The sequence below is a fragment of the Sylvia atricapilla genome, chromosome 2, assembly GCF_009819655.1.
Source record: "Sylvia atricapilla isolate bSylAtr1 chromosome 2, bSylAtr1.pri, whole genome shotgun sequence".
NCBI classification, from domain to species: Eukaryota; Metazoa; Chordata; class Aves; order Passeriformes; family Sylviidae; genus Sylvia; species Sylvia atricapilla.
Genome location: NC_089141.1, coordinates 75,288,180 through 75,312,107, shown reverse-complemented (window position 1 = coordinate 75,312,107; position 23,928 = coordinate 75,288,180). Strand labels below are relative to the sequence as shown.

Genomic DNA, 23,928 nt, shown 5'->3' with positions numbered 1-23,928 from the left:
AGAAGCATACAACACAACTGATAAGAATATACTGAAACACCTCATGAAAGAAGTATTAAAATCAACATACCAAAAAGACAGACAGCCTAAAAATGGACCTCTGTTTATCGAATTCCAGGGGGAGAAAAAACAAGTTTTCCTCTACAGTCTGTTTGTTACATATTAAAATTTCACTTAAACGCAGCACTTCTGAAGAAGCAAAAACACTGGGCTACAGAAAAACAAGTGGCACTTTAGACAAACTTAAGGTACTGTGAGGGTCTGTTTAGGGATTTAGAGAGAATATTTTGAAATAGAAAAACCCCAAGTCTTCCCTTATTTTATGTAACTCATAAAAAAATTTGTATTTTTTTAATGACATCTCTGCTCCATGTACCAGAAAAATGTTGTAATGCACTCTATATAAGTTTAATAAATTGATTTAAGAGAAGGTATAAACTTTCAAGTTTGCAACATTAACAGTTTTTACTGCTGAGATCAAAAGTGGAAATGTATAATAACATATCAGGTAGCTAAACACAAAGACTTAAGAGTTCCTGGAAAGGACAGAATTGTTAAAAAATAATAAAAGAAAATGCAGCTACTTACGATTCTGAAGCATTTGCATAATATGTTCTTTAATCATAGGCAAAACAAGTTTCCCTCCAAGGCCACATGCCATCCTGTCCAGCGCACTCTCACCAGCCACTGCATTGCTAAATATCAGTTACACAAATATTAGTGGTTTGATAGCTACAATAAAACAAGCAGTCCAACAGAGTGCTCTTCCCTGCAGCTCTAGTCTTCAAACTTTTGCCATCTGAAAACATGAGCCTCTTTAAGTAAATAAATCATACCCAAATCTAAAAACACACACACCAGTCACAAAATTGTTATTTACTATTCATTGAAAATATTTGTTATCTGCAGGCCACTGATTAAGTCTACTATCAAAGAAACTTGAGTCTTACTAGCACTAGATCTGAAGGTATAGATTGAATTACACGGCAGTTACACACACCTAGAAAGCTGAAACTAAATTTGCAATGAATGAAGCACTAATATTGGCCATTGCCTTTTTGTCATGAGAACATAAACCAATTCAGACTTGCTATGATTCAGGTGAACCAGCAGAATTCAAACTTTGGCACACAAGAGACCTTTCTTGTATGCCTGTACTCAGTAGCATGGTCTCTTGTCAATGACTCAGGCAGAAAACATCCAGTCCAGGTGAGGAATTTGTGACTCAAGAAGTTAAAATAGTTACAGAAATTAAAATAGTCCAGCATTATCTGTGCAAAATGATTTGTCCTACCCAATGGAATTATTCCCTACAAAAAAGCAGGAAAGTTTCCAGGACACAGATAACTACTGTTACAGTCTGGGTATGGCTGGCAGTGTAGTTAGTAACTCAAGGTTATCACAGTCCATCCTAGATACCCACAATGATGAAGAAACTGAGTAATGGTTCAGAAAGGGATCAATCTCCCTCTTCTTTGAAGTTTCAGTAAGCTGGGCCAGAAACAGATCTTAAAATTACTATGCTTGAATCCCCAAGCCTGATTAAAACCACAAATAATCTAGAAACTCGCATGTGGTGAACAAAAGGGATTGTGAAAAGATATTGACAGCATTGTATTTGTTCCAGATTATTCATGTTCAAATAAACAGACACATCACCAGCAGGACAATGGAGCATGGGCACACAGAGTTAAACTGAAGCAAACTCACTAAAGTCAACAGCAGGAATTTCTCATCTGAAATTCCATTCCTTGAGCTTTCTTCCCAGCATTAACTCACACATTCAGTTTCAAGAAATAAAGATAGTTTATCTCAGAAAAATGACCACACATCTCCCTCTAATGTTTTCAAGGCTTTTGCCAAGCAAAGAGGAAGTTGGATTAATCTTTTCCTCCTTTAGAATTTCACTCCTTTATGAAGTCAAGAGCAACAAAAAACTGGAAATACTAAAGTATTCCCTGCTGCTTTTGTGTGGGCTGACTCATATCCCCCTTAATCAGATCTGAACACACCCTAACTAGGGCGCAGCCTGATGATCATTAGCCTGTTCCTGGGACTGCACAAAAATGTCAGTCTTCTCATGAAGCTACAAAGACTGAAGCATCAGGAGACGTTAGCATGCACATCAGCCACTGAGCTCTCCACAAAGGTGAGCTTCAATGGTGGGAAGCATGTAGCAGCACTAGGAATGACCCTGCTAAAAGAAAAACTGCCCTCACACACGCGATCACCAGAGACCAGCTCATGTCCAGTAGTTTGTGTCTAAGCCAGAGCAGCCATAGGAGCTCCTTCAGGCTAAGGTTGTCAAGCATAACTTGTTTTCTGATCTGTGCTCACTCTACTTGTGACTTCTAACAAAGAAAAAAAAATTTCATTACAGAATCCATAGGCAGCTAAGCTGTATTTAGAAGAACAAAGTTACTCTGCTGACAATAAAGAGAAAATGGCATGCCTCGAGTGCATGATTCAGCATACTTATTAAGCTGCCTAAAGCAAGCCATCTGAATAAATTTCCACACCCTGAAAGGCTTGATAAGGATATGAACTTGAATATTCTATTCCCTCTTGAAATTTTATTGACTGAAAAGATTCAAATACTTAACAAACCTGAATATAGTGGTGGTGTCTGACACCTATATAGCAAAATTTCAGCAATGAGGAAACAGGTTAAAAGGGTATGGTCTACTGCGAGGGAGAGAAGAAAGGACAGTTCACCTTCAATCTCATAATCAAAGTGAACTAAAAAGACTGTTTCAAGGAAGGCAAAGATTAAACTGATTATTCCATAAATTCCTATGCATCAGTTCTACAGGTGTCTTTACATACCTGGTATCTGTTAGAAGTTGCTTTACAGCTTAGGGTAAACAAACATCTCTTTTATTATCTATTTTCCTGGGAAGATCTCTAAGTGTTCTGAGATAAATTGCCTCAAAATACTAATTACATCTGAGTCTGGATGAGCCAGGTATGCCAAAGAAGTGTCTAGACTGCCAAACGAACATCCATGTCTTTACAGAAGTGTGAAAATAGTTACCTCCTACACCTATTTCTGCTTTCTTCCACTTCACTCTAAGAGTAGCTCGGCAAGAGCAAATGTAACAGGATGCTGTATGCCAACCACTGTTTTAGTAAAAAGCTGGAGCAAGCTAAAAAGCATGTAGAATAAGCAAATTCAAATGACTGAACATCTTTAGATCTTTCTTGCCCAACACACAACAAGATAAGCTATTGCTAGCCATACCAAGGGATGTAAAATCATAGCAAAATTGTAGTATTTTTGGACTAGGTGAAATCCAAAAAGGAATTCTGCCATGCATGATGATATCCTTCCAAAGTAATTTCTTTTCTAAAACAACGTATTTTCAGGGGCACAGATACAGAAAAATACAAAGACATTGGTTGTGGGTGATTGAACAGGCCAATATGCTTCAACCTGGCTTCCAGCTAACTTCAGGATTTAGCCCTCAATTTAGAGGATTAGTAGGCACTGACTTCCGAACTGAGTAATATAAATGACAGAAAAAACAAAAGCTAAAGGCTTTAAAAAGTTACAACAGTACAAAAGAGCAAACATGGGGACATGCAACTTGTCTAATTACAGCAAATATGAAAACTGAAATCATTTACTTCCTTGCTGAACATTAAGTAAGTAACCTACAAAAAAGCTGCTCATGACTGAAGGAACAAAATTACAATAGTTATTTGAATAAAAAAAAGTAATACACTACAGGGATTTGCATTTTGCACTTTAAATGTGCCTTTAGCCACAGCCTTGCTAACATATTGAAACAACTGGTTTCATAATTACCTGTCAAAATCATCGTCTGCAAGCTCATCTGCATTTGCCCAATCTTCATCTTCTTCCAAGTCAACCATCATTGCTAACATCTGAGGAACTGAAAATAAAACAACTTTAAACTCAGTCTGATCTCTTAAAATAGATTCTCAAGTAACAAGTAAGAATTTCAAGTTTTCTCCTTTGAAACATTTTTGAAGAAAACAAAGTTTTCTTCCAGTAGCAAATGCCCAGGTCTGTCACACTGCATCAGCTAATAATCCAGAACTGATTGCTAGAGAAGTATTTTCAGAACATTCAAATTGAGAGTAGAAAAATCTTGAGTGTTTAACTTACCAAGACTTAAAATATCATGACAATTATAAAAAAGCAAATTCCTTAATAAAGTCTATATTCTTCAAAGAGTTAAAAACAGTATTATACGCCTTAAGAATTCTGATATACTTCCTTAATTTTTCTGAAACTCTGACATCATCCTTTGAGCATTTACTAATGAAAGAGATTATTAATTATGAAAGAATACTACTGAACTCCTAGTTTTATTAACAGAATACATTTTGTTAATTATTTATACAGTGGTCGTTTAGCATAAAGCTTTTCTCTTACAATGAGGCCATGGCTTAGAACTTGAGATTTCCTTTTTCCCATCAAATGCAATTTTTTCTTTAGTATAATGAACCTATCTTGCACATTATAATCCACCAGTTTTCTGCTTCTACCTCTGTAGATTGATTCTGTCCATTCTTCTCATTCTATTGTATTTATACAGATTATTGCACAATTTCATCACAGCATTAAACTACTGTGCAGTAAGCATCACCTATTCTTACAAGTTCTCACAGGAGGAAGGAGCACAGTGGTTTGTCTGCTCTAGGTCTGCCAGTTGCTGTGCCCTTCAGAAGCACAAGGGATGAAAAGTCTACCCTTGCACTTTCAGAGCAAAGTTAGGTGCTCTTAAGCACTTCTTTACTCTGTATTACACACCAATCACTCAGAGCAGTTGTTTGAATTTAGTTTCATTTATGCAAAAAGGTTTCACTTCGACCTAGAAACAAAATATTTCAGTCAAATACTCAACCTTTGACCTTTAAGGATCTTTTTAGCACAGCCTACCAAACATCTTGAAGACAGCTATCACAAGTAACCTACTTTACAGCAACCTACCTGAAAAACTAGTAGGCATCCACTAACTGTTCATGCTGCTAATGAGATTCACTGGAACTGATCAGGTATACTGCAACTGCTGAATTTCATAATATACCTGCACTATTGTAATCTACTACAGAGACAACACCCTAAGCAAACTCACCACCACATATCTGGACAAATGAGAAACTTCTGATCAACTGATTACAGGAAAAAAAAAAATTGCTCATTGACAGCATTGTAAGGCAAAAAAAGATCAAATTTGATAAAAAAAAAAAAAGATGAAATTATGGATTTATTTGTTTGATGTGGGTATGTATTTTCAGACAGAGAATATTCGATGGCATCGAAAACCTCCAGAGGGCTTTTATGTACTATTAAGATGACTTAACAGACACTGTGTTCTCTCTAGCATGATGCCCGCGTCAGTTTTATATACACTCATTAGACCTCAAAAAATGCTAAGGTATTACAGTTTTTTATGGTTATTAAAGTTACGATTTTTCTGACACAGACACACAGAAGTACACATATGAGGACCATGGATTGTCACAACAGCTATGGAATACGGAAGACAAACATAATCTAACGTAAATGCTCTGTGGCTCCAAAAAGTCATGTCAATGTTTGTTGCTATTAATAAAGAAAGCTGAGAATAAACACTCATCCAATGCACTCTGGCCATCATTATATCTAGTATCTACAACATCTTATTTCTCCTTGATGTTTTACATGAATGTGGTTGCCAGTAGGTGTACTTTCATAAAGAGTTTTTTAAAAAATGTAGAGCATGATAGAAATTTCAACATTGTCTTGACAAGTCCTCAAAATTTAATTACTGCCAATATATAGACTCTTACAAACAAGTTAAGCATAAGCCCACTAAGCCTGCTTCTTATCAGAGCAATAAAACTCTCTGCAATCCTTTGAGCTCAAGAAAGGAAGTCTTAATCCAAGTGGATTCCTGAGCAGCTAATTGGCACACAGTAGACACACTCCTAAACCAGCACTGTGCTCAGTTAAAACCAACACACGATGACAATTTTGCCCAATTCCCAGTTCTAGTGACTATCAAGTGATCTAGCAACTTCTCAGTTGAATGAAAACAGAAAGCCTCTTAAATTAAAACACAAAGCCAAGAGAAAACCAATCCTTTTTTGTTACCTTTTTATCATTCCCTGAACACAACTGCTTTACCAGTTCTGCAAAATAAATGTCTTTCTCCTTAGTGACATATTAATAATAAGACTAATTTTAAGATGAATTGCAAATGAAAGGCACTTCATTCCTATATGGTTCTTTATCTTAATAGAAGTATTTCATTCCTAAACAACAACTAGCAACCCTAAATAATAGGAATACATCCGAAAGAGGTAAGAGGTACTTCTCTTCTGAATAAATGAGAAGCTTGTAATGATGTGGGGTCAGCAAATGTCAAGCATTAATAATTCCAACAAGCTACAGGAAGGAGTGAAAATGAAGCGTTTTGAAAATTTACAGATTTTAAAACATGTTCTACAGAACCTCTTCAAAACTATTCTACTAGCAAACAAAACGCACATCAATACTTTAAACACCTAAACCAAGCAGATACAGTTAACAATATTTTCCAACAGAAGTTTTATAACTTTAGTGACATCTATACAACTTTTCTCAAGCTGAGCACACAGCAAAATTGCCTTTTATGCAAGTTCCGGAAATAAAGCAAGAATTTTGACAAACACAAGTGTGACAGGGAGGGAGAAGCAGGCTACACTGCTGTGCCAGTGCCCTGATCTAGTGAAAGAAAGGGTTTAAAAGGCAAAGAAACATCACTGCAAATAGCATTGATGCTAGGGCTACCCAGAAGACATTTATTTTTAGCATTTCAAATAATAATGCATCATTTAAAAGTGCCTCTTCAAAAACTTTACTATCCATATGTTAAATAGACTAATTAGATTATTTCTATGTATTTATACCAGCATTGGATTTTTAAATTCACAGCTTTAACTCACCACTGATGCTCAACATGCATGCTGAATTCCTTCAGTCTTGACTTGCCAGCACCACAGAGTATCTGCCCTACATACCAAACTCCAAATGGAGAACTGAAGAACTAAATACCTTTTTTTTTTGTTATGGTAAAATTTTCCAAAGCCAGCAGAAAAGCATGCAAGTTGTGTTTTCTTTGGAAACATTAAATAAGAGTCCACTGTATTCTTATTCAAGTTTTTAGTGCTGCATAGGCATGGAATAATTTATGAAGAGTCATTAAAGGAAGAGGATTACTCCATTAGGTGACACTGAATTGAGTTTTCTTAAGTTATGTGCACCAGCAAACTCTCAATTGGATGTGGTTTTGCCACTGACCAACAGAAAAGTCAATTTAATACTGCAAAGGACAACAAAGAAAATGAGGAAAATACTTACTGGCTTGTGCAATAATATTTGTATGCCTCCTCAGCATAGCAGCAGCAGTTTCTGACAAGGCCACAATTACTTCAAGTGCCAACTGACGCTGCATGTTACTGAGACTGGTATCTGCACACAACTACAACCCAAAAGATTAGAGTAAATGGTTAGAAGAGAAGTTTTGAGGTGGAAAAAGAGATTCTTAAAAAACATTCCTAGCTTTACCTTCAGAGTTAGTTGCAAAGTAGCTTCTAAATGTGGTCGTAAATACTTAGGAACAGAATCTGCGATTTCTACAAGGGATTTCAGAACAGAATCATCATTTTGGTAGCAGGAATCATTTAGAGCCTATAAAAGATAAGATTAAATAAAAACAAACAACATTATGAATAGGACCAGTGTTATAGAAGGAATTTCATTAATTGTGTTCTTGTTTCTCTGAGCAGTCTCATTTAGTATTAATAGCTAAGTAGCCAAAGCCTGAGGCCACAAGAACTGACCAGAGTAAACTTTTTGTTAAAACTAATGCTTCTAGCAATGAACTAGCAGATACAAGCAGAATGGAGATGATAAGAATCAAACAGACAATTCCAAGAGGATGAAGTAACTTCATCAGATCAGCCCTGCAACAGTGAAAACCAGTAAGAAAGCAAGAGACCACCAACCAGAAATAAGTGGCTGGGGACTGGGCCACCAATGGCACATAGACAGCTGAGAGACATGATTTGGGGTAGGGGTCCCTCTCTGGAGGCACCAGCTCAAGCTGTAACCTGAGAACTCACAGAATACAATTAATTAGAAGCCTTCACTCCAACTTTCAGCAAGATCCCAGAGTCAGACCCTGATATGGTGCCCTGCATGCATAAATCCATAATAGGATACTATGCAGCACACAAAACAACAGGTTTTCTACAACTAAGTTACAGCTCACAATGTTCAAATCTAACACTGCAGACAATCAGAAAGAATTAAGGTCACACATCATAGGCTCCAACATGCAAAACCACTGAGTTCTGACAACTTCAAAATCCATTTAAAAGAAAGTAACTCTGCCCAAAAGAAGGAAAATGAGCCTCTTTTGCCTGTTATGTGAGAAAAGTTTTGAATGCCATATGCGTATAAACACCAGGAATCACAAGATGAAAGAGTTTTTTTCCAGACATCCCTCGAGAGCCATCAAATTAAAGCAGACCTTTCAGCCTTCAGTCACACACAAGAGAAAAAGAAATCAAGCTTTTTGCAACTATCTTCCCTAACTCATACCCATATTCTAAAAAGTAATTTAAAACTTACTTTTAACTGATCAGGGTGATATTTTAGTGCCAAAACAGAACACTGTTACTCAATGGTGTTACAATCTAGAAGTAAACAAAGCTTCAAAGAAAAAAGTCTTTACACTCCTGAGGTTTTGAACAGAATTTTCATTAGTGAAGTATTTTATGTCTTCCTAATGCTGAAACATTTTTTTTCAGTGAGTAACTTAAGTGATTTTTATATTTAAGTCTACAATTCAAGATTTTTTATAATGGCACTTATATAACCCACACTTTCAATACAGCAGCAGCATCTTCTAGTACCAGAAATGTTCTGGATAAATCTGGAAAAAAACCCTGGCCTTTTGGTCTAATAGTTACAACATCCTCTGATTCTTAAATAGGACAATATAATATTTACTGGAATTTTCTGCAAAACTCATATTTTATACCCCTGGCAACTCTGACAGGTTTTTAAAGCAAGACTGGTTTTCTGAAGGAAGCAGCTCAAAGTGAAACGTGGGCCCTAAAAGGCAGAGGCACTTTTTTGTAGTATCAAACAACATCCAAGAAAGTCAGTGAAGTTCTATCAGCTTTTACCTCCCTTTGAAGGAGAAAGCTTTGGGTAAAAGTTTCAACTGTCAGTTTTGGAAGTTCAACTTCCAGCACAACCATTATAGATCTTGCACTGAAAGGACTGATATGCCAAGTCAGAATTTTATTTTTAGCTTTTTTACCGTGCCAGTATTTCAACAAAATTAATTTCAACAGCAACAAAAAAAGCATCCAACTGTCTCCAAAGGTCACTCATCACTATTCTAACACATTCCTATTTATAAACTCGGATCTTCATATCCATCTTGTGTTACCACAGCCAGAAAATCTAGTTCTTCTTGCATTTAGTACTTTAAAAAGACAGATTTCATAACATAGCTCTGTGCTCTGTATTTGCAAAGGAAAGCTTGAAAACGCGAGCCAAGTGCATGTGTTGTTACAGTGTCTAAATAGTGGAATAGTAGCATTGAAAGTTAGAGCACACACACTGGGCTATTAGCCCGAAATCTCTAAGTGCCACACATCAAGACAAACGCTATGACCACCCCAAACTCTGCCTCCCCCTCCACTTACACAGTACTGTGTAGCCAAGGTCCTCTCAGGCTGTTACAACCTTTAAAATTGTTATTGACAAAGGCACATACAGGGACTAACCACCACATAGAGACCTCAATATCAAAATACTTAACTTATACACACTATAGCCCATTTCCAAGTTCAGCTGATTTAAATAAATTCCTCTCAGTTTGCATTTAAGATCAAGCAGAATTCCACCAGTTGCAGATGCCAGTAGATTTGGCAAAATTTCTCTTTAGCTTGCCACAAAGCACACGCAGTTTACAGCTCACACTGTCAACAGGAACCTGCTGTTCTGACTTAGTGAGAAGTCTGTCTTTAATGTAAATTTAGCCTAATTTAAAATCACCAGAAGTTCACTTCCTGTGTTATCATATCAAACTTAGTTGCTTCCACTGTTTCTTGATATAGAAAGGGAAGTGTACTGTGAAATTGTCATCCTTCAGAGCTCAAACCATTTCTATCTCTGGCTGGGTTTACAATAGGCTTCTCTGCAAAACTAAATAATCTTACAGTAGAATTTCACCTTTTGCTCAAATTCATCCATCCAAGAGATCTAATCCAGCCTCAGAAATTATATGAAGCTTAAAATGGCCTTTTATTTGCAATTTTCTAATTTATCAAACAATAAAGATCATTTCTACAGACTCTTGTTCTCAGTCTGAGAATCTATGTTCAGAATAATTATATGCTTTCCTATAAACTGAAGAGATACAGGACATCACAAGTCCATGAACTCCCCAATTACTGATTACTTCAAATCTCAGGGTAGTCCCCATGATATATTTCAATATCATGGTTTACTTAAAAGCTGTATGATTTTAACCCATATACCTTACAAAGATTTTTAATACATTTATTTCTGTAACACTGTATAAGTTCATCAGCACTGAGCTACTTACTTTAAAACTCTACCAATTATCCTCTGTGTGCAAAATTCCTTATTAGTCTCCATCTTGCTGGTGACTGCTGTCTGGCTAAAAGGCTCACTTAATTCAGGTCTCAGCAGAAATTCACAAGTTTGCAGACCAATGATGTACATTTGGATGTAGTCAATACAGATTGTAATGGCACATTAAGTGTTGTTTGGTTTCTTACCTGCAAGATTCCAGGTAGCAAGTCTGCAAAATGTTTAAGAAGGGGAGCATTGAGCTCATTAGCAAGCACAAATGCAGCTGCAGCTCTAGCAGACAGAGTTTTGATCTAAAAGACATGAATGGAAAAATAAATGTGAGAAACTAGTACTGAAACATGACTCTGCTAGTTTTTAACATGGGATTTTAAATTTTACTTCAAATTAAGATAAAGTGATAACAAAGACCATCAGCATCTACATTGTCTAGAATACAAAAAGTTTATCATAGGAGGTGGCAAGTAGTCCCTAGTTTTGATTTTTTGTTTTGGTGGTTTTCATTCAATTAAAGAAAAAAGGAAAAAACCCATTGTTTTCAACTTCCATCAAAACTTCAAATGTGCATGCAAGTGTCAGTCTCATTTTTCAAGAAGTGTGATCTAAGTGTTTAAGACATTCTTCTTTAAAGGCATGACTTGTGGTACTTTAGAAAATGTTATTCAGTTGACTTTCAAAGGTCAGAAAAAGTAATCCTTGGGGGAGCAGCAAACAGAACCCATATATCACAGCAGGGTTTCCTATCCTTGCCCAGCATTTTCCACAAGAGAAACATTTTCAAAGTACAATTCTCTGCACAAACCAATTGATCTGAAGCGTTCCAGAAAAGCAAGGCTTGCTTACACACCCTTGGAGCAAAACATGCACAAACAGTTCCAGGAGCTGTCGTATATTCAGAATTTTGAGAGATACCACATGACAGCCTTACACTATTAAATGCAAGGGCCAGAGAAAGAATTTAACAAGGACTTTCTGACCCCTCAATGCTGCTGGCTAAAACACCATCAGCTTGGGGCCACTGCAATGGGGTTTCTCCCAACATAACTAGGGAAGAATCTGGGCCTAAGCAATGCAGATATGAGCTGCCAGTCAGCTATAGCACCACAAAAGGGTCTGAGCCTTTGGTTTTGCAGCAGGCACAGTCAAAACTCCACATGAACATCAGTTTCAGGTAATGCAATTCTCTGGTTGAAATCTATGGTTTAACCTTTCTGTTTGAGACTACTGCACTGAGTTTCTATGCTCAGAACATACTAAAATCCCAGAAGAACATAAAGGTCTTACTGAGGGATGCTCCTGATCTTGCATACATTGAACCAGCATTCTCTTAATGACATCCAAATAGTGTTGCTGTTGATTCCCAAAAATCCCAGGAAAATTCCTAAGGATAAGACCAAAAAATTAATAAAAATTCACACAAGTTCAGGTTGAATTACTATTTCAAGCTTATCCATTGTTTAAGTTACAGATTGTAACTGTACATGTTTGATTTAAGTAAGCCACTGTGCAAAAAATAAATGAAATAAATATGATTGCTAGTTAATTACATTGTGACAGTTTTTCCTTTTATTTTCAGACATGACTTGGCTATCCTACAAAAATGTAGCTTACCAGAAAATATGTAGAGCAGCCTCACGCAGTCCCACATTCTGAGAGCTGACAGAGTCAAACAAGAATTTCAGAACTTCTGGCCACTGGTTGTTGCCATCTTCATCTACATTAAACACAACAAAGTTTTAAAATAAGCAAACCTCAGACTAGTGAGATATCAATTGTGCAGGAAAACCAGTCATCACTGACGCCCTGATACGAAGATGTGCCTAGTCACAATGTAAAATACTGTGAAATGTTTAACCTAAAAAGACTCCAGAACAGAAGATCTCTGTTTACTGCTATATAGCAGCATGTAAAAAAAGAAACTGATGCAATGTTCAGCATAATTCATGACAATTTACACAAAACTGGATTTATAGACCTTGATACAATCTCACTTAAACTCGAGCAAATAAAAAAGCAGAGTTCAAGAATCTTATTTTTATCTGGTCAAGGATAGTGTGAACAAATACTAGGTTCTATTATAGGCCACGGAATCAATTAGTACATCATGCACAAACGCCTAAGCAGGTCTAGAGAACAAGAGATACAAATACAACTGCTATCAATACAGAAACATTTTACTACAGTATCAACTTATACAAATAAAGTACCTATTAAATTCCTGGCCAATTCAGCGACTATGTCACATATTTTCTTTCTCATAGTGGACTGCACTTCCAACTGGATAAAGAGCAGCAATTCACTCTTGACTGATGTCTGATCCTCAGGTGACAGAGCTGGATAAACTTCTTCAAATGCAGACGACAACAGGCGGCGCAGAAGGACAGCTGCCATCTGCCGAGCCTGTTGGAGGAGAAGTGTGTGTGTTAAAGTGCTTGATATGATAACCATGCTCCTACAAGGGAACATCAACATCATGCTTCCAAATGACACTTCCACTGTGTAGACCTATTTGGTGAATGAAATACCTCTCAAGCAACAGATGACAATAATGACAGTAAAAAAACCCCAAAACAACGTAGTAAAGAAACATCAGCTCAAAGGCATGTTTGTGACACTTGGAGCCCTTCAAAGAAATAATCACAGTACTGAGGTATTCAGTACTCAGTACAGCTGAACCTCAGACATATTTTGTGGCAAGTTAAGAACTTTGCTGTTATTCAAAGATCTTTACAGCATTAATTCTTTCTATTTTAAACAGCCTCATGAGGTCATTATAATCAAGACAGATTTTTCTGAATTAAAAGTGACTTATTGAGACAACTTTGTCAGATAATTAACCTGTAAATACTCCTTCAGTTTCTCAAACAACTAAACTTAAAGCTAAGTTTAAGTTAAGCTAAAGATTCAGGAACCTACAGTTAGAATTCGGCAAGTAAAACTTTTCTCTGAACAATAAAAAAGCCACATACAGAAAAAGAAAACCCAAATCCAAGTCAAATCAAAGCTTTCAGTGTTTTGCAGGCCTATGACGAAACATTTTTTCTTTAAACTTGAACTTAAGCATAGGAACCTCAATATCACATATTACAATCTTGTTTCCTGCATGTGTACACCTATTCTACAAAGGTACAGTTTACATATCCATATTTATTTAAAATTGTACAAGAACTAGAAGCAAAAAACATGGCTTAATAATCCAAAATTAATAGAGCAACACATGCAGTAAAGGCAAAAAGACAAATGAAGGTCTCTGAATAACTTAATAGAATGTTCACCAACTGGTGTTTAAGGACAGACAGTAATTAAAAATCACCACCCAAACTTCTAAAGTTTAACACACATAACAAAACCTTACGTGTGCTAAATTCTCACAAAAAATAATCCAGACTCAATTTTTTCCTAAGATAGTCTTATTTAATGCACACTTGAATGACAAACAGTTTCACTTCGTAAGCCTTTGGAATTCAAAACAGTTCAATGAGCAGCAAAAGTAACCAATTCCAATTTCTCAATAATGTTACTATGGCACAACTATAGATGCGAAACACAAACTGCTGCAAAACGTCAACTTCTAACATACCCTGTAAATATCAGGTATTGCTAGAACACCACCCAAGATACTGTTCTTACGTTCTGCAGCCTCCAGATTTACTGTGTCTTTTTCTAATCCACCCAGCTCTCTTCTGCACAGCTAAAGGGTAGTGCACACAAAGTGTCTCTGTACCAGCAGGAGGACAGGAGTAGAACTGGACCCAACTCTTTATCATTCCTTATCTCCTCTTCACCATTTCCAGTGTGGACTAAGGCCATCACATATGTAGGATTAGCTCTTCCCTAGGAGATGTAAGGAAGGCAGCAGGTGAACAGTCACAGTGCCCACCTGTGCTGTAGTTCCCATCAGAAGCCAAGATTCTCTAGCAACAGGCTGTCATATGGGGAATGTGAGTTTGGAAGGATGTTCTTCCCTCACTGCCTGTGGAAATCTCACTAACAATGTGTCCAAAAACTTTAATGGCACTGCAATATAATGGTATCTTTTCTTCTCCCATCCCTTGGAGCACCAATATTGGGAAAGATTAAATTTTTCCTCATTAGTACGGTAAGCTTACATGCAAATGCCTTGAGTGGAGAGCAAGTTCACTGGGACTAAACACAGCACAAACTCTGGTGTTATGTCTTCCCTTACTCAAGGCATTGTGTTTCAGTGCATATTTCCTGACAGCTGATAATGACTGAACTCACATTACATTATATTCTTTCACGAAGTAATAGCAGGTGGACAGACAGGGAATAGAGGTGGAGACTACATGCTTTATGAAAACAGGGATAAGAATTTACAACTCTGAAAATTTTAAAATATTAGAAGACTGATAAACAGACTGATTGCAAAGTAAAAACACAAGTAGTAAGGCATACAGAAAGACACAACATCAGCACTACCTGAATTATCTCTTGGTTATAGTTACTAGCTTAAGAAAAAAACCAAATCCCTAAAGCAAATTCAAGTGTTTTAAGGAGTGACAAATGACTAACTGACTTTTAATAATAAAAAATAGCATATTTTTCTCAGCATATATTCACCTGTATATGAAAACTATCATTGTCAATTTAATTATGACAAACATGGTTGAATCAATGGCACCTCCAGGGTTGTTTCTTCTACTCTAAGAAAGAATCTATGTATTTTTCACATACCCCAAAGGTTCTTTTATGTTTAAGTATTTCAATATATGTACTCAAACACGCACTTTAAAATCCTGCAACTTAGTGACAATAGCTTTTAATGAGGAGAGGAACAATATAAAGCATACATCCCCAAAGAAAGAATTCCAGCTGCCAATGAAGCATAAAGAGAACGCATTCTTTCCCAGCATTGGGTCTTCCACATGTCAAAATTACTGAGATGCTTGCATACAACTGAAGTGTTACAGTTATTAATATAAAAAGTAGTCATAATATTTAAATTTCAACATACCGATCAGTAGAATTTACAGGGTGTTAAAAATGTTTTAGTATTTTAGGGATGGTGGAAACAAGGCACAAGAAGAAAATCAATTTGCTGAGCAGGGCAGCAGCAGAATTATGAACAGCTATCTGGGATGCCATGGTCTCCACCAATATTCAAAGCATCCATGTAACTCTCCATATTTGATAAGAAAAAGTCTGACTATCTTGTGTAGCACTGTCACACTGAATTTTACTTTTATTGCTCACTTCAAGTCCTCAAGGCAGAAAACATGCAGGGATGGAAGCAAAGAACATTTAGCACATGGTCCAAAGATGGACACGCACAATGTCATTCAGAGATCTAGTCCTGTGTGGAACTCAAAGCACAGAGTGCCCAAGGTCCACAGACAACTCAAAGGCCGAACTGTGGTGCATTCTTGGGCTGCCTTCCTTCACAAAGGCTGAACAGGAAGCTGTCCACAACAGCAGTCTTCAAACTAAGAAATGCATCCCTTCATGTGACAATATGGGCAGAGGTCAGGGAGAGGTCAGGGCCCTCCAAGAAGGCTGTGAGTACAGCAGAAACAGTGTTACAGAGGATTTGTTATTTTATCGGTCATCTTTAAATTAGGACACAATCAAAACCTGCCAATCCAGAGTCAACCAAGCGAAAACAAACACAGGAGAAAATGCAGAACTTCTGCTCCTCTCAAAGATTTACATGGTAAGTCAAAACTGCAAAGTAAAAGCCTAAAATACCTAAATTCCTAGTCCTAGGAATAAAAGGAATCAAATAAATTGTGACTATATCTCATCTTTCTGTACAGCTGCATAGAAAGTAGAGTCTTAACTTTTTAACAGTGAGACTAGAGGTGCAGGAAGTAAGGACATACCACCTCAGACTGAGGTATACAAACTTGCACATCACCCGGCACAGAATTGTTCTAACTGCTAAGTCAGATGCTTCCCTCCACCTCTGTGAACAGTGTTACTTTGCTACTAATGCAAATGTTAGCATTAGCTACGCGGTGTTTTCTATGTCATATGCAAGGGGTACTGGGAGTACGATTTGTACTCTTGTTCTCCATTTAAATGCCAAAACTGTAGGGTTGCAGAGGGAGGATTTCCCCAACTGTTGTCTGAATAGTTCTACAAATCTTGTACTCTCTACAACACAGACACTCAACTCATGCAAACAGGATGGGGTATTTTCTTCAGCCTAATTTTCCTGCAAGGAGGCAAAGCAATACAGAGGCTTCAAGATGATGAGAAGCTTTCACACAGCCTGAACAAGGCACATTTAAAGTTCTGAAGCTACTTCCATTGTCCTGTGTTTGGTGGCACTGGTACATTCAGTGTACTCAGAGGACACATACCAGGCCCAAAGCTCTATCCAGTGGTGACATGGAATATTCTGTTCAGCATTTGGATTTCCATTAAACAAATGCAGAAACTACCTGTTGATACCAGCACCCTATTAAACATGCGCAGAATGTTTCCCAGCATGTTTATATGCAGTGTTTAGATTGAGCATGGGGATTACTTCACTTAGACTCTAATTAGGCTACTAAGTAGTTGGATTTACAGGGAAGAGGTTGTAGGTTTTATTAATCAGGATTTTTTGAGTCCAGCACCTAATACTTACTTATGTTAAGAGCTAACATTTAAACCTTTCTTTGATTAATCCATTGGTGGAGTTAAATGTCAAGTTATTCTACAAATGTTAGCCTTTGATATCTTTGGCAAGAGTAACTTCTATAAGTGAAAATTTTTTTTTGTACTTTTTAAGTTGGAATCCAAGTCATTGGTAAGATTCCTAAATTTTACACTGGGCTATTTCCTTAGCTGATGTAAAGGGAATAAAATCAGCCAACACATGAAACAAGTATTTATTTACACTTTGTAGCACATTTACACTCTTCTATCATTTGAAACATCTCAGAGGAGCAGCAAGGAAAAGCAGACACCTCTTATGCAACCAGTTGCTAGTATAATATTGAAGGAGTCTGTCAGAAGAACATAACACTGCAGATCGATAAGCATCAGTATGGGTAAACTGATACTTTCTTAGCATTAAAAAGCACAAATGGCAACTAACTCTAAATTGAATAGTCTGCCAGAAGAGATTTTTATCCACAGAGAAACAACACACTTATGCTTCTATAATATTGTTCAGACATAAAGTGACTCTAAAATTTGTAATATCTTGAAAGTTTAGTAGCTCTTCACTCTGTATATCCAAGTGAAGAATAGTTTTACCAGTAAGTACTTTAACTGATTGCTAAACTTGTGAGCCTTACAAATCTAAGGAGTAACTAAAAGGCACCCTTACTTTAAGCTCAGATTAAAAAATATGTATAATATTTAGACTATTCTCCACTAATTCCATAATACTGCTAGATGATTTAAGAAGCACTATAAGTTTCAGACAACACACAAGTTTAATATGTTTAGGCACAGGACCCCAAATTCACTTCTCAAATGTAACTTGAAGAAACATGTCAGTAAAGTCACATATTAGTTACACATTTAATGGAAAATAACACTCATTAAGCAAAGCACACAATAGAAAACAATGTAGATCCAAGCAGTTGCATATGAAAAACTATTCCTGAAACTAAATATCCTGCACCAAAAAGTCTCAGCTAGTGAACTGGGCATGCAATAAACAAGGTGACAAGATGAGCGATCCCTCTACAAATGTGAAGTAAATTAAGATGCTTCAGTTAATGCCAAACTTGCTCATTTATCCCAGAATGATCAGCACTGATTTCTTCCCCTCTTCTCCAAGTCCCCTTGAAAATCTGTACAAATCCAAGGTTGTTGAGCCATACCTCCTCGGGAGTAGCATTGTTCCTGATTGCCTGCAGGAGGTAAGTGATCTTTGATGGGCCTGGAATAGTCTCATAGGTCTCCTGCATAAAAAGAGATGCAGCTTATTGTAAACATTTATTAGAAACCATGTGTTAAGCATTAATATTAATTGACTTTCCTTTTAAAACAACATCAACATCCATCCAATTAAAAAAATAGCAGAAAAAAAGTCTAAGCTTATCAAAATAAAAATGTATGACCTATTTTAAAATTATGAGCAAAATCTTAGTTATCTAGAAAGATCTGCCATATTGGAATGATCTACATATGCATGACTGGCCACTTATGAGATTAGTTACAAAATATAGATATAACATAAACTTGTAGAAATACAACATACACCAAACTTGTCCTACTGGGAATCCATCATAACTTTTATAATATCAAAGAACTAAGAACTTTGGAAGCCTGAGATGGAGATGTGACCAACAGGTTAATAATTACAGACAAATGTATAGCCCAAAAATTGGATCAGTTCTGGTTTTGAACCTTTTTAAAACTTCTGCAATGTTATGTGGCCACACATCTCAACCACGCATTCTGAATAAGAATGTCTTATTTTTAAACTCCTGCCCGAATTTCAGAAAGAGAGGCTATTTAGTCTCCTCCTTAGGAAAACCTTAACAAAATGACAAGTTTAATGAGACGTTCAGTTACATTGTTTTACATGCTTCTGGCATGCATTTTATAGGTGTCCTTTTAAAATTACATTGTTACTTAGAAGCCAGAGTGAAAATACAGTAAAACAACTTTTACTATCCAATACACGGTATATGAGAGCATTTTGAAACGAAATGGGGTTTTTAAAATATACTAAACTTATGTAGGTAGGAGCAGGAGAATCACAAGCCAAATAGCAACCCCTCATTACATTCAAAAATAGTTCTATACTTAGTACCTCCAAGTTACTTTTTGTGGACAATCTTGAAGATTAATTACTTCATCTTTTTCAAATATTTGTTATCCCATCCTGAACTCAAGGAATGAGACTATTCTGCAAAGCCCACGTTCATCTCCATCAGTTCTCTGCCTGCCTACTTCCCATTTCCAACACTGCAGTAACTCCTTCCAATACTCTAGCAAACTTTTAGACAACTTGACAGGATACTTGCTATTGTCAATTAAACAGTTTTGCGTTTAATATTAGACATCATCTTCCTTTCTTTCTGTACCTGCTTCCTAGTAGGCCTTCTTCACAAAGTCAATCCTTATTTCATATTCTCTCTAATTGCCAACAGAGTCAACGAGACTGAATCCCCAATGAATCCCCGCATTTAATCTAATCATTTCATGGAGACTGAAATTAAATGAGGTTTAGGATCAGAATAGAAAGTCTTCTCAGGTTAACCTCTTCCATGAATGTATATATTTACATTACATTATTATCTACAAATCCCAAGACCAATACAGAAACATGACAGTTCCCTAAACCCAGGCCCAGGATGGACTTCCACAGATAGCTGAAGCACAGTAAAAGCCAGCTTCTTTCATGTCAATTCTGATAACCATAAAATTCTATTTTGAGTTGTTTGTTTAACTCACTAAAAATGGCAGCAATCTAAACAGTTGTTCAATGGTATAACTGTGTCAATTCAGTAAACTGCATTCAGAGGATGCTAAAGCAAAGGAGCACAAGGATTACATGGCTAAACACAGAACCTTCCCTCTGGGCTGGTGGGAGACTTCTTTGCTGGCCCCATCCATCTTATTACCAGCCTTGTCTTACTCTCTGTACCTGGATCCTGCTACATCTTACTGTATCCTTTAAGTTTACAATTAGTTCCCCAGTTATCTTCTACAAAAATACAAACTTCTCAGGCACACACATGCAAGAAAGTATCTATTGTCTACTAAGTGTAGACACTTAGTATTCATGTTCTCCAAAACCTGAGAAATGCACTTTAAAGAAGAGCATAAAAATCACCAAAACAAAGTAAATAAAAGTTTCTCTCTTAGAAGACAGACACACAAGTAAGAGGAAGACAGGCTTTTATAGACAACAGACAATGTTCCATGATGGATGATAATAAACCAACCAGATTTCAGCCAGCTAGTCAGGTTAAGTTATGAGCATGCTAGCTCATACACATAATCACAGAATGTTTTGGATTGGAAAGGATATTAATGACCAACTAGTTCCAAAGCTTTTTGGTTTGGAACGTTTTTTGGTTTTGCCATGGACAGGGATACCTTCCACTAGACTAGGTTACTCTAAGTCCCAGCTAACCTAGACTTAAATACTGCCAAGAATGGGGCATTACAGCTTCTCTGGGCAGCCTGTTCCAGTGCCTCAGGACCCGCAGAGTAAAGAATTTATTCCATATATCCAACCTAAAGCTGCCCTCCTCAAGTTTAAAGCCATGCCCCCTTGTCCTACCATTGCATGCCCTAGTAAAAGTCCCTCTCCACCTTTCTTGGAGGTCCCCTTTAGGTACTTGAAGGCTGCTCTAAGGTGTCTCCAGTCTTCTCCAGGCTGAACAACCACAACTGTCTGAGCCTGTCTTTCACAGGAGAGTTGTTGAGTCCCTCTGATCATCTTTGTGACCCTCCTCTGGAGCCACTCCAGCAGGCTCATGTCCTTCTTGTGTTAGTGGCCACAGAGGCGGACACAGAACCCCGGCGGGGTCTCACAAGAGCAGACCACACACATCTAAATCCATACACATAAATTAAGTTAGGAGTCACTAAGCTTTCCTCCTCATCTTTTTTTTTTTTTTTTTTAAACAGCTTTTACTACAATCCTCTCCAACAGGATATGACTCTACATCTGCATCAAGTTCAGTCTTTAACTGAACAGCCCTTATTCTCATTGCAGTGACCAAACCTATTTGAAATATCCTGAGTCTGCTTGGTTCCCTGTCTATCCATTTCTCATTCTGACTGGTTTTCACTTGTATCCAGTGAAGTTTAGTTCAATTCAATTCAACTGCTATTCAATTTACCTGCAGTTATTTGAATCCTTTATGTATTCAATATTACCTTCCAACAGTAAGTACACTTTGAAGAACTGACTGGACTATGCCTATGCTTAAAACCAAGGAGGAGTCCTGTATGATTTTAGGAAGCAAATATTTTAAAGGCCATCCAAAGCTTTTATCAAAAAAAAACTTACTTCAAGAAATAGACAACTTAAGTCAGTCTAGTTACACTGTAGAGGGACAGATTTGTGTTTCTAGGTGAAAGTTCATTAACCCACCATGAACACTAAGGGGGGTTCTTCACAGCCGTGCATGGTGGAAAATTGAGAGACAACAGGCATAAATTGAAAAAAGGAGGCTCAGACTGGAAGAGGTCCAGATTTCTCTGTCCTAATGAGGACAAGTCAAGCAGGAGTGAGTAACTCAAAGAACTTGTGCAGTCTCCATTCTTAGAGGTTTTCAAGAGTCAGCAGGACAAAGCCCCGAGTGACCTGATCTGACCTGATAGCTGACACTGCTTTGAGCATGACAGACCTCCTGAGGACCCTTTCACTATGACTGATCCTAAACCATAAAAGTATTTGCAGCACACCTTGGAAATATTCAGAAACTAATGCCAAATTAAATAAGTTAAAAGTTATACTACTCCTTGTATTTTTATAGGAAACCAACAGAGTTGAAAAGCTTGGTATCTATCATGCCATTAAGGTTTCTTATTCTGATTGACCACAGTTCATATGTATCTATGAAGATTAAAAAAACTCCAACCCAGTTTCAAGCAAGTGTCTGACTAAATATGCCAGTTTTAAGAGTTCTTATCCAATGTTTTATTTCATAGGCATTGTGACACAGCTGCACAATGAACTTGCTTTGTTACAATTCCAGTCGAGTTAAAAATTTTATAGAAATGTTTTTAGGTTATATGTAGGCAGTTGAGAAAAGAAAGAAATTCAGCTCCCAGGGAACGGCCTCCATCGCAGCTCTATGTTCAGGAATGTGGGAATAATTCTTGCTGACTCTCTAGAAAGTGCAGTTATCAATACCGAACTGCACTAGCTTTCTAAAAATGTATGTCTTCCCTCCTTCTCACTCTGGGCTCATATTTGAGGAATTTTCACTGCAGCATCAGGAATAATGCTTTTTATTCTTCACCAAACAATGCGCTGAACTCTGCTGACCGCTGGAGTGATGAGAGCGATAAAAGACCCAATGCAGCCATGCAGCGGGAATTCATGCTAAACCTAGACGCTGGTATTTAATTCAACGGGAGAGATTCCCCACCAGGCTTGACAATGGAGCCTTAAGCATGACAGAGAGAAAGAATTAACGTGGCTTAGCCGCCACAAAGAATTTCAGCTGAAACAACACGTCTGAAAACTTTCTGCTGATAACAAGAGAAACTCAGCATATTGAAAACACTTCTTTTGGGTGAAATACTTCTTAGTTGACGAAACACTTGAACAGACACGGGGCAGTTCCGAAAAGTTAAAAAACCAACCTACTGGGCGGCAACAGAGAAGGACCTCGGTCCGCTCCTGCCGGCCAGGCTGGGGCGGGGGCACGGAGCCCCTGCGAGGGCCGCTCCGGGAGCGCACACGAGAGCGCTCCCACCGCGCCAGGCACCGCTCTGACCTCCTTCGGGAAACGCCTCCGCGCCCGAGCCACCGAGAGCCGCCCCCCCACACGCCGCTGCCGCCACCGGCTCTGCCCCCCCTGCGCCGCGGGGCCGGGGCCGCGCTCCGTCACGCCGGGCGGCTCAGGCGGAGCCAGCCGCGGGCAACGGGGACAAGCAGCCCCCGGGGACGGTCCCGCACGGGCCACGGGGGGAGGCGGTCTCGAAGCGAGAGCGGTGCCGGACGCGCCGGAGCGGGCGGCGAGGGGAGTAACGGGACCCTTCGCGCCCTCACGGGCCGAGGGCCGGCGCGGGCCCCGCGCCCGCCAGGCAAAACGGCCGCCACCGCCCGGCCCCGCCGCCCCGACCGGGGGAAGGCCCGGACCGCCCCGGCGGCAGCTGGTGCCGCTGTTCACACGTGGGGCTCGGCCGGCCCCGCCGCCTCCCTGCCCCCCTCCCTTCCTTCCTCCCTCCCGCCCTCCAGCGAGGCCCGGCGGGTCTGACAGGCCGTCTCGGCTACCGCTGACGCGGCGGCCCCGTTACCTCGGCCTGCTTGCGGACCGCATTGTCCGGGCTGAGCAGGTTGCCGAGGAGGGCGTAGAACTGCTCCTGCTCCGTCGCCGCCATTGCTGCGAGAGGGAAGGAGAGGGAGGAAGGGGGAGCGCCGGCCGCGCCGCCGGCGGGGGAACAAGGGGCGGGGCCGAAACGCCAGCCGCGGTCCCATTGGCCGCGGCGCACGGAGCCTCGCCCCCGATTGGCCCTGCCTCCCTCTGACGTCTCGGCGACTCGGGGCGAGGCGGGCAGCGAGGAACGACGGCTCAACCGACCCTCAATGGGGGTTTGTCTCCTCGCGTGTCATTGGTGCGGCGCCGCGCCGGGGGCGGGAGGCAGGGGCGACGGAGCTCTCTGATTGGCGAGCGGCCCCGGCAGCCCCGGCGGGATTGGCC

General features: G+C 38.9%; 1 protein-coding gene across 1 annotated transcript in view; it reads right to left on the bottom strand.

Annotated features, from left to right (window-relative positions):
- Nucleotides 1–23,668, bottom strand: part of IPO5 (importin 5) — a 42,827-nt gene extending 19,159 nt beyond the window's left edge. Inside the window, exons 1-10 of the mRNA XM_066313462.1 lie at nt 23,525–23,668; nt 18,412–18,492; nt 12,838–13,030; nt 12,242–12,344; nt 11,915–12,011; nt 10,819–10,923; nt 7,562–7,684; nt 7,355–7,475; nt 3,809–3,896; nt 589–695 (exon numbers count right to left, since the gene is read on the bottom strand). Coding sequence (XP_066169559.1) covers nt 589–695; nt 3,809–3,896; nt 7,355–7,475; nt 7,562–7,684; nt 10,819–10,923; nt 11,915–12,011; nt 12,242–12,344; nt 12,838–13,030; nt 18,412–18,492; nt 23,525–23,608 — 1,102 coding nt within the window. The 5' untranslated portion in view covers nt 23,609–23,668. The remainder of the gene's footprint in view (nt 1–588; nt 696–3,808; nt 3,897–7,354; nt 7,476–7,561; nt 7,685–10,818; nt 10,924–11,914; nt 12,012–12,241; nt 12,345–12,837; nt 13,031–18,411; nt 18,493–23,524) is intronic.
- Nucleotides 23,669–23,928: the final 260 nt, after the last annotated feature.